Raw genomic sequence first — 16,366 nt, forward strand, 5'->3', positions numbered from 1 at the left:
TTCTTTCCGCTAGGCCGCAAGTCTCTTCCGGATAAAGTCTATCAGATCCCGCTTAGCCTCCCACACACCAACTGGCCCCCTCCCAACCTGAGATCCTAATCCCAACTGTCCCCGGTACCGTGAGTGAGAACTGGAAGTGACGGCCCTGTTCTCTTGTGCGATTCCTCTGCTACTGCTGGGGCATCTCTCCTGTCGCAGTCCTCTCTCCGCTCTTCTCGGCTTAACCGTTGATGGTAGTCTCTCACACTTGGGGTAAGTGGGTCCAGACCTCGGCTCTTGACATTCGGCGTCGGGTCCCAGGAACTTACTCTGTGTGGGGCGCAGGTCCTGACTCTGACCAACATTCGCAGGTCTCAGGGCACTTCTGTGAGGAGTCCGGAGCATCTCAGGCAATGTCCAACTCTGGTGCAGCGCAACCCTCCGGCTTGAGGCCTGTAGCGCTGGGCTCTGCTGTCCCTCTGGAGCATGTCTGCTCCACTCTGCAGCCTGGCGCCAAATCAGCCTGTCTCTTTGTGTGCTGGACTTTTATATCCAGGAAATCCTTCCTAGAAGTCACCTGATCGGGTCCCGCATCTGAATTTGCTCCCCCTCCAACTCTTCTAGCATAACTTGGTTCGCTTGATTTCATCTGGCCAGCAGATGGCAATCTTTCCACGTCTCTGGCACATCCTGCAAGAATCCTCCTGCTGGTTCATTTCTCGGTTCATTGCTCTCTACTACACTGTCATGCAGGGAAAATTGACCTGCTGTTTCTACATAGAGCTTAGAAGGATTCAGCACATCAGTTTTTAATCATGTCATGCCATAGACCTAATGGAAAAGAGAAGAATTATTTGGGTAGAAAGGCAAAATGAGCAATTCTAAGTACACAGTGCTCTATAATATGATGACTGCAGCATATTAAGAGGATAAAAATTTTGATGGGAGGAGGAGTTCTTCTTTCATATATTTCTATGAGTCTGTCATGCTCTGTTCGGGAGACACACGCCATGCACTGCAATCCGACATCGCTTTGCATATAATTTATAAATCAATAATATTAATATATACAATTTCACAGTGATCACTGATATCCATGCAAATATTATTGATGTATCCCTTTATCTACAACATCCTTGTCTTCTGACTTTGTCTCCTCCTCCTCCAGTTTCCCCCTCCTCCCCCTCCTCCCTTAAGTTAATATCCCCCTCTAGGTCTTCCTCATTAGTTTCCTCCACCTCCATCTTCCATCGGATGTCATCTGAGTGCAGTGTGATTTTTTCCATGGACCCACAGACATGAATGGCAAAGTGTGATCCGATAATAATCGGATGCAAATCGTGCACGCTGTGATTTTTTTCCTCGGACTGATTTGGTCCGAGGAAAAAAAATGGACATATGCACGACCCCATAAAGTAACATGGGGCCGAGTGCTGTTCATCAAAACGATGGAAAGCACTTTTCTGATTTTATGGTCGTCTGCACGAGCCCTTACAGATAGGTAAGCACAATTTAAAATGTAATTTAGTGTACATCTGTGGTTAGAAAAATAAATAAATAAAAATATGAATAAAAAATGACAAAAGTTAGACACAACGTATCACGGAAAGGGTGCAAAAATTACTTGAATAGCTGAACAAGAAAAGAATTTAGAGTTCTTAAAACCACATATATGGAACAAATAACAAAATGTCACAGGTCATGAGCGGGGGAATATGACGCAGTTTGGAAGTGGTTCCAAGACTTGAGGGGCTTAGAAAATGCCACATCTAAGGGTATGTGCCCACGATGCGTATTTCAAGCGTTTTTGCTGCGGAATTTTCCGCAGTGTAAACGCTTGGGAAACGCATGTTAAGCCTTCTGCCATGGTCCCCTATGTAATTCCGCAATTGTAATGCCCATGCTGCTGAATTTTCCTCAGCGTTTTTGATGTGCGGAAAATTCCGCAGCATGTCCATTATTTGTGTGTTTACAAATGCAGAATTGCCATCTACAATGCAGTAGAAAACGCAAGGCAATTCCGCATGTGCAAAACGCGCGAAATACGCGCGAAAAACGCATGTCAAATTCCGCATGCGTTTTGCCGGGCAAGGACATGCGGAAATGAAGCGGAAATTTTCCGCTTCATTTCTGCATCGTGGGCACATACCCTAAAAGTAGGCATTTTGTGGCTGTTTTGGAGACGGTCCCTGTGGTGGGCTTCTCGGGTTATTCTTCCCCAAAAAACAAGTCCTCACCTGCCAATAGGAAGGGATAATTTATTGATCGCTGGGGGTCCGAACACACGCTGCACCTCTGTTAATTGCTTTATCTGAGCAGTGCTCAGCTAGTCTTTTAGACAATGAATAGAGAAGCTGCGAATGTACATCTAAAACCCCAATCTCAGGATCTCTGGGGGTCCCGTTGGTAGTCTGACCCCCAATGACCAGCAAATTATCCTCTATCTCATAGATAGGGATTTTTTGGTGAAGGGGGAGAGATAACCCTCTAAAGAATCGTTCCCCTACTTTTATACTTATGACATCATCAGGATGATAACATCACCTGCCTCCTTTAAGGATATCACCGGCTCAACGTGGAAGTGAGCGGAGCCGGATCATCCCTTTAAAAATTTCTTGACTTTTTCGTTGTAAAGAACGTGTCCCTCTCCTTGGTCATTGGGGAGTCAGAAAATATTTGTTAGCATAAAACTTTCTTCAAAAACTGTGCATCCATAATTTGAGAACTTTGCCATTAATCTCACTACAAATATGAACAGCTTTCGAAGATATATGTATGGGAAATATTACTTTATTTTTGCACTGTGATAAACCAAGAAAACAAAAAATTAGGCCGCATTTATCAAAACTGTCTGTTGCCCATAGCAACCAATCAGAGCTCAGCTTTCAAGTCTTTAACTACTGTGGTAAAAATGAAAGCTGCACTGTGATTGGTTGCTATGGGCAACAAAGGCCGTTTATTTATTTAGTATGCGTCTAAAAATGACATGGAGTTGTAGTCAGCGGCCATTTTTTTGTATGTTATTCACATTTTCATTAAAGTTGTTTCATTAAAAAAAATAAAAAAAAATAAATGGACACGTCATTGCCCAGACGTTGATGGTGCGCATGCGTACAGACGTCAGTCTGCTAGGTGGTGCTGCGCCTGCTCGTTTGGAAGCTGGGTAAGGCGGGGCAGCGCATGCGCGTTCCTGCAGCCGAGACGGGAACTGTGTAGTGCGCGCTCCCGAGTGTCCGCGCAGCCGCTGCCGCCGCTGTCGCTGTGTCGTGCCGTCTGTGTCCGTGTGTGCGGGGGGGAGATGGATGACGGGCGCTCTCCCCACTAACGTACAAAGTATTCCCAGTCACCCCTCATAGTCCGCGCATATAGTGCTATAGACTGGGGCCTCCCCCTGAGCACCGTGCCCCGGTACCGCGTCCGCCGGTGGACGGGTTCCTGTTGACAGCAGCCCTCTCGCGTCCACACCCCACTCACACACGGCATTGATGGTAATGTATGCAAGGAAACAAGCGAGACTCAGTGATGGGTAATGAGAACTTGGTTCTTCCTCTTCCCCCGTCTCCTCCTCTTGTCGCCGCCATTTTTACCCCCCCTCCCTCCTCCTGGTGACGGCGGCGGGAGCTCCCCTCTCCCGTCCCCGCTCCTCTCCTCCCCGGTAACACCTCTTCTCTGTCTTGTCTCTTTCAGCTGTCACGACCGAAGGGACTCCCAACCCTACCAGGTATATACGGAGCTGCGGCTACTCCAGGCAGGCTGCGGCCTGTGCGCTAGGCCCGAGCACCGGGGTCCTGGCTTCTCTGCGGGGTGTGGGGGGCGGTTCTCTGCGGCCGCTGTGTGCACGGTGTCCTGCACACATTATCCGGCACTTAAGGCCATTTGATAGTGATTATTGCTGTGCAGGGGGCGATCTGCAGCACAAGTCCTGGCCCCAGAAGAGCCCTGCTGGCTTTTCTCTCGCCATTGAGCCCAGTATTTGTTTTTCCCCTGTCATCAGCATATAAATTGTAGTGAGCTGTCACTTTTTTTTTTTTTTTTTGCTGTCTGATGTCACTTAAATAGTTAATCCCTGGGGTAAAATTGCAAAGTGCTTGTAAAAATCAATGCACTTGTTAAAGGGGTTGTCCAGTGAAAACAAGTCATCACTTTTATTTATTTTACTCATATGGCGCCATTAATTACAGACATTATCACTGTCCCCATTGGGGCTCACAATCTACATTCCCTTTCAGTATGTTTTTGGAATGTAGGAAGAAACCTGGTAACCCACACAAACACGGGGAGAACATACAAACTCCTTGCAGATGTTGTCCTTGGTGGGATTTGAACCCAGGACCCCAGAGCTGTAAGGCTACATTGCTAACCACTGAGCCACCGTGCTTTCCTTCAGATGTGGTGATAACGTCTAGATTGGTGGGCGACCAACCACTGATTGTCGGAACAGAGAACTTTTATTATCCCCATAAGGCTATGTTCTCCCCTTCATGTGACACAGCTGGGATAGGGATTCATGGAGGCATACACAGAAAAAGTTTAAAAAAACTTGAAAAAACAAAAACTTGTACTTGTGTCCAGTCAGCGAGACTCTGACCACATCTTAGTCTCATCTATTTTGCAGATCAGTCTTGGATGAAATTAGGAAGTAGACAGACTTTGTACTGAAGGTTTTCATCCTAGTCTCTCATCTGTTTTTTAATGGATGCATTAAAAGTCAATAGATAAAAAAAAAAAAAAGTTTATTCAGTGTCTGCGTTAGGGATAAAAAGGAACGAGAAAAAACTAGGATGACACCTGACAATAAAATCTTTCTCTCGATAACATTCACACTTATGTGAATGGAGCCTTAGAATGTAGCGGAGGCTGGGCATCAGAACTTCCACTCCATTATCTAACAGGGATAAAAATGTCCCTGTTGTGTTGGTCCTAGTGGTCAGACCCTCTCCAATCAGTAAGTATAGGTGATAACTTTTCATTTTACAAATCTTTAAAAAAAAAATCTTTTTTTTTTTTTTTTTAATTGTTGTTTGACTAATCGCCTAGGTTACCAGCCACATACATGCGCAGCGCTTGCAAGCTCTTTGCTGCAGAGCTTGTTAATGCTCTGAAGCTGGCCTGGATCACTGCAACGTGATGATGGCTCCTAATCTTGGCCAGTTTCTCTGATGCCTCATATATAGTTTTGACAGCCAGCGCACAGTTTGGGCCGGTGGCGCAAGAATGCTGCACCTGCAAGCAGGAGTCTGAGGAGCAGCGCACGCCTGCCGAATATGATGGGGAAAGCCCTTTTGATGTGCTAGGCAGTGACTCTAGGAGCCGTTTTGTTAATATATATAAAGATGAGTATTTTGGACATTGTTTCTGTTTGTGGCCACTATATAAATTTTTTTTCTGGCTCCTGTGGGGGTCTGCTCTCATTTTTCACTAGACGTGGCAGATCTGTCCTGTGACCACTCGTGAGACATCCAACCCTGGTGGACAGTGGTCTGATGGTGGACACCTGAAAATATGTCAGTGGGGGAAGAATGTGGGTTTAAACATACAGATATCTGGTGAATTAGTGTGTAAATGGCCAATTGGTCTCATGGAAATCTGTCATCTGGGAGAAAAAATGTAAGAATTTGTCCACTGATCACAAAGATTTTTTTTATGTAAACAGATACAAATGATGAAAGTTTTATAGGGAAGGAAAGAGTTTGTCGGAAGATCCTAACGGATGAGAGCTGCTTCTATCCTAACAAAATGTTTGTGTTATTGACCAGTTTCATAATCTGATCAGTCAGAAATCTGTATAAATTCAGCCCAAGGGCTCGTTAAGCAAATTATATGTATGTGTGCTGTTTATGTTAAAATCTGACAGCGCCTGGACTGCATACTAACCAGTATTACTGGTAAGGGCTGTTCTGATAGTATTTTTGTACGTGGAAACCGAGTCTGTGTGAATAAAACCGCAGCCTGCACTAGTCTCTGTATTTCAGATCTCGTCTATTCAAGTCTATGGGTGCGCAAAAAAAAAAAAAAAAATTTAAGATATGTTTCATCTGTATTTCATCCTATGTTTATGACTGCTCCTAATACCTTATTCAGACATCCGTTTTTCAACAGTGTATTGGATCAGATTTTCATCAGTGTCAAGTTGACCTGTTTCAGATTTCTTTTTCTGTAGCAAAAAAAAGACATGTGAACGGCCCCATAGATTATATTGGTTATGTGTCCTTTGAAAAACACAGAATTCGTATGTGAAAAACGGGCATCTGAACAAGGCTTTATTATCAGGGATGTGGGATAATTGTGTGATTTCTTAAGGATGGGTACCGATATCCAAGGCACCAAAGAGGTAACAACGTAATCTTTTATTCATTCTATCAGATTAAAGGGCATAAATAGTAGCAAACCATGTGCCGACGTTTCAGCCATAAGGCTTTTATCAGACAAGATGGAAACCGATCTCTGGTGCCTTGGACATTGTTTCTTCGGATGAGTGGAAAATGGAACCAATGTTCTTGTGGTGCATGGGACATTTCTCAGATATACATCAGAGAACCAGATTGTGTATGGAGGAGAAAGCTATAGGTACGCTCAAAGTCCACTTAGCTGCAGTTGGTGATGCCATTCTGAGACTTGCAGTTCTATTATCTGTAGAGCTTCACATGCACATGGCTCTGTACACAGAGGACAATTGCACCTGAAAATATGCTGGATGCTCCTAATTGGCAGGTGTACAAGTCTTCCTGATGTGTATGGTCACCTGAAATGTAAGTCCCATGTGATGGCAGCTCTGCTGTCACTGGATAATTCAGGTTGCCGAATTCTGGAAATAAACATCCATATCGGCTCTACTCTCTCATGAGGCTGAAAATCAGGGGGTGATTTCTGCAGAATTTGTGTAGGTTTCTGAAATGCAGATGAATGGCACAGCCACATAACATCTAGGAACAACTGTATCGTGTGTATAAGCCCTCAACTAGTAGCGGGCAGTTTCACATCGAATATCTGGTCAGCTCAAGTCTGGGATCTGCACTGAAAATGAACTGGATAAATCACTTCAGCTAAGTACCCATTGCATCTAGGAAACTTTCTGCTGTGTGTTTTTTTTTTTGTTGCTTCATAACTCCAAATGAACTCTTATAGTGTGAACTATATTATCCTCTAGGTTGATAATACCCATACCTCAGACTTTTATAATAGACCTCCCATTGTGCCATTACTGCTGATCGTCGTCTGTAATTACTGGTCTTCACATAACCTCTTGTTCATTTATTCTTGGTTAGGTATGGTATATGTTACAATATATTTTTAGCAGAATAATTTTCTGATGTATTGGTGGGACCCCCTAACCTTACTGAGAGTAAAGAGGGACCCAGCACTTATATTAGGATCAGTGATTAATATTGAACAGTGTAAGGCTATGTGCCCACGTTTCTGCATGTTCTCTTCCGGATAAACGCATGCGGAATTCCGCACGCGTTTATCGCGCGGTTTCCACATGCGGAATTGCCTTGCGTTTTTTATTGCATTGCAAATGCAATTCCGCTTGCGGAAACGCGTAATTAAATGACATGCTGCGGATTTTTCCACGCATCATAAACGCTGTGGAAAAATCCGCAACATGGGCATTGAACTTGCGGAATCCCCTTGGGGACCATGGGTAGCGGATTACATAGCGTTTCACAAGCTTTTACGCTGCGGAAATTCCGCAGCATATATGCTTGAAAAACGCTACGTGGACACATACCCTAAGTCTGCTGGCAGAAATCGACATTCAGTGGCGAATACCCCCATCGTTGCAGTTTGGTTAGTGATAGTCCCAGGGCTGTGGAGTCGGGAAGCCAAACCTCCCACTCCTCAATCTCCCTGACTCCCGACTCCGACTCCACAGCCCTGCCTCACTACTGAGTGTGTACATTAAGTGCAGCACAGATCAGGAATAGAACAGACATTTATGAAATGTCCTATAACTTTCCCGAATTCTTATGAAAACATTGACACCACATCCTGCATTGTACTACTGTACCCAATGTATTATCTATTTTAGGAGTCGAAGTCGGTCCATTTTATACAGATTCCACCAAAATGAACACAGACTCAGACTCCACAGCCCTGGATCCTCTCAGGGTCAGATACTTGTTGGAGGCCCGATCAAAAGAAAATGACTTATTTGAAGTGTAATTACCCCGGGGGGAGGGGGATGTGACACTTATCAGAAGTTCCCATCAGTTGGGGTCCAAATGCTGAGACCCTTGCAGGTCTCGGCATTTAAAAAAAATAAATAAATAAATAGTGTCCCAAGCATTTATCTGAGGTCTGCTCTTCTCCAGCAGAGAAAACGGGCTCCATAGATTTTCTACTGAGCCAGTCTATCATGGCAGAAGAGAACAGTGCTCGGCTGAGGATTTCTGCCACTGAGGTTCTCACGCTCAGACCCTTGGTCATCAAAACTTCAGATATGTCAGATATTTTGAAAGTGTGATCACACCATATACGTTTTTTTTTTTTTTCTTTTACTGATTCTCAAAGTGACTAACTGTAATCAGTGCAGTTGGGACAAAAGGGGCATAACTACCATATTGTTAGCCTGAGAAAGCAGTAGTGACCATATCAGTTTGGGCTAGTACACTTTTTAAAGTGCGTTTTTTTTTTTTTTTTATCATTATTCTGAAATCTGCTTTATTTTTTTTTCAGACTCTTAAATATTCAAAGGGTCACCCAAGCAGCGGTGATCACCGACATGACAAGATGCGAGATTCTGCAGATCCGTCTCCCCCAAATAAAATGCGCAGATCAGATAGCCCTGAAAAATATGCTGACAGTGTTGGACATGGCAAGGCCAAAAGTGTGCACATTCACAGGGTGCGGGAGAGGGATGGAGGTAAGATGTGCTTATACTTTAGACATTTGTAATGTCAGTTTTTTATGGAGAGATTTTGCTGCGGCCAGATATTACTTGAAAGTGTGTTGCAAAGTCTAGAAAGCCTGCATACCCAGCATTATTGTTTATGGTCTTTTTGGGATTTGTTTTTTCTTTTCATACAGCATGCTCTAGGTATGCCATTTTTTTTCTCAAGCCACATGCTTCCTTATAGGACTTTTTTAAAAAAAACAAAAACTGTTTAACCAGTTAATGACCGCGTCCTGCTACACCCCCTTCCTTGATGACCAGATAATTTTTGGGTTTTATTGTACATTGGCTGCTGTTAGTGGGTTAAAAATATTTTTTTTCCAAAACCTTTGCCTCTTTTTCCGTATGCATGGGGATTAATATTCAGATCATTTTTTTCATTTTTATATTCCATTTTTTTATATTGGTAATATTGGGAAATTTAAAGAAAAATAGTAAATATGTTTTTTTTTCAATTTTTTTTTTTAAATGTTTTTTTTTTCTCATCAAAAAAAATTTTTTTTTCTTCTTTTCGCATTTTGTTTCTCTATTTATTTTACACTCTTTGCCCCACCCCCCCACAGAAGTTCTTTGAAAGATCTTTGAGGGGCATTTTAATATATATATATATTTTTTTATTGCTGCTATCCTCTTTAATCTTGCACTGGTATATTAGCCTTAGTTGCCGGGTAATTTCAGCCTCCTGTCTGCATAGCAGAGCTGACTGAGTCTCCTAAGCCCCAGAAGCTCCTGTTCTTTAACTACACTCAATGATCATATGTTCATTGGGTACTGAGGAGGAAGCACTGTCCATGTTATTGATCCCTGGTCTGTGTACACAAGCACTGGTTCAGTTCCGTGTATGCAGAGATTGGGACAGTAAACTTGTTAATAAACAAAGTCTATCTTCGCTCTTGGAAGTCTGGATGTATGTGACAGCAGTTTTACTGTACCCAAGCAGTGTGATTATTTTTGAAAATATCTTTAGGCAAAAATACAATTTACACAGTTGGTAATTTGGAAGGATATGTGTGTGAAATCAAATCCACAGTGGGTAGACTCAGAGTTTGAAAGATTCACTCAAGTATATTGTGCGTTCTCCTTCTCATTTGCTTTCTTTCATTTATGTAGCCTGTTTACTCTACCCTCCCTTAAACTGTAGATACTTTCCCCCTGTATGTGTTGTGGAGATCTATGTATATCTACCTCCTTCTCCCCTCTCCTATCTCAATACTGAGAGGAAGGGAGGGGGAGAGCAGAGATTTGTAAGGGGCTGAAGTACTGATGGATATGCAACATTTTTGCATATCAAAAATAAAGGGCTTGCAGATGCTCCGCAGCAGCAAAATGACAGGATATTTTTAATGAAGACCATTTAGAAAGTTGCCTAATGTTGGCATTTAGGAAGCAAACTAATAATAAAAAGACCTTCCGAGGCAAATATGTAGAGGGCTAATTTGCTGTTTGCTAGATTTGATTTAATAGGCGATGGGTTTATGGTTTACCTAACCAATGTTCTGTCCACTAGTGTGTGTATAGTGAATGACAGTGACATTTGCTCAGTACATGAGTGCTGCATATAGAGACTTAAATGATGTATTTTGCTTTTGCATTTTTAAGCTGCAATGGGCTAACAAAATAGTTGCAAATAGTCTGGGTTTAAAAAAACAACAACAAAAAAAACCCCAATAATATTCTGCAAGTTTGTGTGTACAGCTCCTATATAGGGGTAAGCCCATCCTTAGCTATAGAACATACACAACCTAGATTGTGCTTACCGACAGTGCACTCGACTGTAGGAGCAGACCCCACAGGGTTTATCTTGTTAATATGGCAACTCATGGGTCTGCAGACGCGCTGTAGACAAATGGCAGGATGTTTTTATTTAACACTGTTTGGTCATGAAGCTTTACACACATGGACATTTTTGCCTTTGACATCTTTTACTCAGTGCTAACTGGACAGTTATCAATTGGCGCTTCGGTCAGCCTCCGATCTGGCTGATGTGATGGGCAGCTGCTAATGTTAGTATGCTAATCTTCTGCCTTTCATTATTTACTCAGCCTGACTTTTTCGATTCGGAAGAAAGGCTTTAGTTTTACTTTGGGTAGACTTTTTTTTGTTACTGCACCACATCATACGCCGTAATCTTCAGGTTATGTCTGCACATGGCAGAGATGCTGCACATTAGGATTTGCTAGTGGGAAATCTGAAGATTACTGAATCGGCAAAGCAGATGAGAAATCTCATGCATGTGAATTTGTTGCGCGTTTTTCCATTAGCAAAATCAAAATCTGATGCAGATTTTGCTGTATTGCCGCACGTCGGCTGTAAAATCCTTGGAAAAAAATGTTTTTGCACAGCTTAAAATAAAAAAACAAGCAAACAAAACACTCCCTGCTTTCTTTTTGGTGCTCTTATAACTCCCTGCCCGGCCTCCGTACAACGAGGCCTCTGGTCAGGATGCATCTCCCCATGCGGCCGCTTCAGCAGTACTGCCCCATCCATTTCCACAGGATGCTGCTTTTAGATTAAATGGAGAGGAAACGCGATATTTTGCAGCTGCCACAGACTACAGTGGTAAAAGTAGTCAAATTCCCATGCTTGGAATCCCACAGATGATGTCTATGATATTGAAATCATTTTAAAAGAAAAATGTACATCTAAAAAAGTTCTGTCACGTGTAAACGATCTTGGCTGCTACGTGAGATAAGGTAATCATTACTGGGCTGCTATATTTCTAGCTACCCCAGTGAAGAACAAGACCTTCATCTTCTCCCCAGCTGGAAATCCATCCTATGCTGCCATAACCTGCGCAGCAAAAAGGTTTTAGTTTACTGTCCTCCAGTAAAAGGCAATAGAGTTGTATCAATTTAACTACCTATCCAGAGAGCTGTCGCTATATACATCCTGTTAATTTAATGCGTACATGGCATGTCCATTCCAGAGCTACTATATAGATAACAACTATATAGTTAACAAGTAAAATATCAGGTTTTCATTGGAGGAAATCCTTTTAAAAGTGTTATTAAAGTTACTGTTAAATGAAGCTGTTGTTTGACATGTTAGAAATTTCGATAAGGTGGAGATCCAGGTGCACAGACCCCCATCGATTGTGAAAAATGAAGCCGTCAAAGTGTCCCCCTCTGACAGGCCCTATGCAAAGTTCTCAGTATGAAAGGAAAGCTGTGCACTGATCGGTACTCTTTGCTTCTTTTAAGCATCATCCCCTCCCTCCACCCAAAATAATAATGTATCCCATTTTTTTCTGGGATAATTTGCTGGTGCCTTAGTGTTGGGATTCCCCTGCATTTCCAATTTTTAGCTCTGGATTCCTGAGAACGGGGGTCTGCTGTCCTGCCTTCAGTGGAGCTGAGGTGCGGGTGCCTGTCCTGCTGCCATTTTAACTGGGACTGCTGGAGAAAGCCGAGCACTGCTGAACTCCCCTCAGAATGGGAAACACTAGTGGGAATCTGTCACCAGACTTCTGCTATGTAATCTGAGAGTAGCATGATAAATGAACAGAGAACCTGATGTCAGTGATGTATCACTTAGTGGGCTGCTTGCTGTCATTTTGATACATTTACAGTTTTCTCTTGTAACAGATCTAGCAGAGCTCTTAATGCTGAGCCCTGTATAACCCCACCCACACCACTGATTGGTATCTTCCTGTGTACACTGTATATTGACTGAAAGCTGCTAATCGGTTGTGGGGTGTAGTTGGAGCAGGAGGCACGAGACACCTAGTCCTGTAGTGATAATCTCTTGCTGATAAAACACTGATTTTATTAAAACCGCAAAACACAGCCTAGTGAGGGTGCTTTCATATTGCGCTTATCTTCACGTGCTTGGGTCCCATCGGGGCTTGTGTCTGAACCCCAACACAAAGAGGGTCTCGGATGCGTGCGCCAATGGGGCCATAGGCTATAATGGTGCTGGTAGAGCGAACGTGAGCTCTGCTGTGCATCATTTTCAGGCATATACGCCTACTGGAAGCAGACACTCAAACATAGACTGCATATGGATGTCCGCCTTAGTGAATATGTTGCTGGAGTCATGGTCTAAGCCCCCTATATTATGTTGCTCTCAGATTACATTTTAAAAACCCGCTGACAGATTCCCTTTAAGAAACAGTTGCGCATTGAGTACTTTTTGGAGCTAAAGAAAACTTGATTTACTGTGTGCTCTCCTGACGACAAAATGTTGAAGTGAGACATCGGACAGTTGGATTTCCCAACTCCCCTCTGTGCTTCTATAATCATCAATAATATGATTCCTGCGCAAACAGAGCCTATTCACTAGCTCAGCTAACTCTATGAAGTAGTTGTGAAACTTTGCACATAAAGTGAATTTGAGCAGCTGTTCCTGCCTCTGAGGAGTTAAGATTGGAGCTCTATGCTACCTCACACTTGGTTTTGGATATTTCAGACACAATACAGACTACCTGGCCAGACTTCCTGATGCTTTGATCCCCAACCTTTCTTACCTTGAGAGCCACTTTCATCTTTGAGAGCTGAATCTGTCTCTCAGATGGAAGGAGGTGGAATTGTTCATTATGATAGACTGCAAAGGGCCCATATTCTGTTCTTGCACAGAAGCTCTATTCTGTCTGTGTCCACCAGTTGCAAAGCAGTATACTTGCATCTAGGGGTTCCCACCTTACCATCATTCAGTATACTTGCATCTAGTACCCCCACCAGTATATCACATCTAGCTTCAAGCATTTCCTCTATCTGGCAGTATCCTCCTATGTCCAGCATAGCACTGCTGTCTCTCCATCACCAAAACCAGTATACCGAGGCTTGCGAAAATATTCCCCCCCCTTTTGGCATTTTTTGTGTTTTTCTACCTCACAACTTTGGAATTTCACTGGGTTTTTTGAGGGTTTGTATCAGTTCATATAAAAATCATGCCTACAACTGTGAAGACTTGATTTTTCTTTTTATTGTGAAGGTAACAACAAATACGACAAAATTACTGAAGCCTTCAGTGTGCCTAACTATTCACCCCCTCTAAAGTCAGTACTTTGTTGAGCCTTCCTTTGTGCCAATCACAGCTGCAAGTCGCATTGGATAAGTCTCTGAGCTTTCCACTTCTTGCCACTGGGATTTTTGCTCCAGCTCCTTCAAGTTAGATCGTTTCCTCTGGTAAACAGCAATCTTCAAATCTGACCACAGGGTTCAGAGTATGTATCCAGCCAATTGAGCGCTCCCAGGGTCACAAGGAATAATTATCCAAAAAAAGGTCTCTGAGGAAGGCTATATATCTTTAATTTTAATAGCTGAAACGCGTTGTTTTATTTATAAGTTTTATCTATTTACCAACCTGAATAAATCTTCTGAAGAATTAAATCCTTTTTTTGGATAATCATTCCTTGTGACCCTGGGAGCGCTCAATTGGCTGGATACATACTCTGAACCCTATTCTTACGGACTCCAGCTGGGAGATCCGTTTAATCCAGATAGAAGCTGCATACCAGTGGACCAGCTACCCACATTAGACCAGAATTGGTCGATAAGCCTTGGTACAAGATCTACTAAAGGTGAGCAGTTCACTTTTTTTTCTGTTTCTATATATATATATATATATATATATATATATATATATATATATATATATATATATATATATATATATATATATATATATATAAAATCTGACCACAGATTCTCAATTGGATTAAGGTCTGGGCTTTGACTAGGCCACCCCAAAATATTTACACGTTTTCCCTTAAACCACTCGAGCGTTGCTTTAGCAGTATGCTTTGGGTCATTGTCTTTGGAAGGTGAACCTCCGTCCCAGTCTCAAATCACTGACATACTGAAAATGGTTTTGCTCCAGAATATCCCTATATTTTGCATCATCCATCTTCCCCTGGTCTCGAACCATTTTCCCTGTCAATGCTGCCTAAAATCATCGCATCATGATGTTACCACCATGTTTCACTGTGGGCATGGTGTTTTTGGGGTGATGAGCTTTGTTGGTTTGGTGCCAGACATAGTGTTTACCGTGGTGGCCAAAAAATTCAATTTTGATTTCATCTGACCACATCACCGTTCTCCATACATTTGGTGAGTCTCCCACATGTTTTTTGGAAAGCTCAAAACGAGCCTTACGATTTGTGTGTAATAAAGGCTTTTTTCTGCCCACTCTTCCATAAAGGCCACCTCTATAGCGTATACGGCTTATTGTGGACGTATGGACAGATACTCCAGTCTCTGCTTGGGAACTCTGCAGCTCCTTCAGGGTTATCTTTGTACTCTGTGCTGCCTCTCTGATTAATGCCCTCCTTGCCCGGGCTGAGAGTTTTGGTGGACTGCCCTCTCTTGGAAAGTTTGTTGTGGTGCCATGTTCTTTCCATTTGATGATCATGGATTTCATGGTTCTCTGGGGGATCAGCAGAGATTGGGATGTTGTTTGCAACATTATTGTGCAGTATGTGACCTTTTGCTTGAAAAAGGCAAAACTCAAGTGAATTTTTGCTTTTGCACAAAATTCATGAACCATTTGGCACAAATGAGTGCAACAAATACCAAAAACAAAAATGTGACTTAACCCCTTAACACTGTTTGTATACATCTGTCATGAGCACAGGTCACTTTGTGCTCCATGATGGATATGTACATCATGCTGATCACACAGTATTGCATCTGTACCAGTGCGATCAGCTGCAGGATCCCGAATTATTCACAGCTGGGTTCCTGCAGTAACTGCTGGGATTAGCAGCAATTTTGGAGTTTGAGGTAAAGCGTTCCCTCCCTCTGATAGAACCCCCGCAGCACGATTACGGGATCCGAAGGGGTGCTCTGGCAGCCAGAGGCCTGACCTACACCTCAGCCTATTATACCCTGCTGGGGGCCTGAGGCTACCTGTTCGTCAAGTACTGGCAGTATAGTGTATTACACAGCACTGCTAAGGTAACGTTGTGTATTAATAAGGCAGTCATAAGATCGCATGTTTAAAGTCCATTTGAGGGTCTAATGCATGAAAAAAAAAGTTTGTGCTTTACTTTAAAAAAATAAAATTATACCACTCTTCAAAGTTAATTTGGTGAAAAAAGACCCCATTGCTTAAAAAGGTCACATATTTGGTCTTGCCACATCATTAACATGTATTATAAAGCTGTAATTTATCTCTTAGTGAATGCCATTAAGAGATTTCTGGCCTTTTTTATATATTTTTTTTTTATTATTATTTGTTAATCCTGCATCACAAAAAAAACTAAAGTGAATAAAAAGTTCTACTTGACCAATAAAAAATACAACTTGTTACACAATAAACAAGCACTCATATTGCTCTACCAATGAGGAACTGAAAAGTTATGGCTGTCAGAACAGAAACAGGCTGTCAGAAAATATATCTATATATTCATTAAAGTATAGAAAAAAAAACCCACAAACACTTGGATATCAATGTAATAGTTTTGACCTGTACCATAAAATGGTACCGTTATTTATCTCATATGGTGTATATTGTGAGAAAATATATAGAAACTATACCAGAATTGCTGGATTC

At 42.3% G+C, this 16,366-nt stretch overlaps 1 protein-coding gene across 2 annotated transcripts in view; it reads left to right on the top strand.

Moving 5' to 3' along the window:
- The first annotated feature begins 3,138 nt into the window (after window positions 1–3,138).
- Window positions 3,139–16,366, top strand: part of WAC (WW domain containing adaptor with coiled-coil) — an 86,753-nt gene continuing 73,525 nt past the window's right edge. For both annotated transcript variants that reach the window (XM_073677589.1, XM_073677590.1), the window contains exons 1-3: window positions 3,139–3,505; window positions 3,667–3,700; window positions 8,656–8,842. In XM_073677589.1, the coding sequence (XP_073533690.1) occupies window positions 3,465–3,505; window positions 3,667–3,700; window positions 8,656–8,842 (262 nt within the window). In that variant the 5' untranslated portion in view covers window positions 3,139–3,464. The remainder of the gene's footprint in view (window positions 3,506–3,666; window positions 3,701–8,655; window positions 8,843–16,366) is intronic.

Source organism: Phyllobates terribilis, unplaced genomic scaffold (genome assembly GCF_046119375.1).
Source record: "Phyllobates terribilis strain yellow unplaced genomic scaffold, ASM4611937v1 Scaffold_4__5_contigs__length_816908805, whole genome shotgun sequence".
Taxonomy (NCBI): domain Eukaryota; kingdom Metazoa; phylum Chordata; class Amphibia; order Anura; family Dendrobatidae; genus Phyllobates; species Phyllobates terribilis.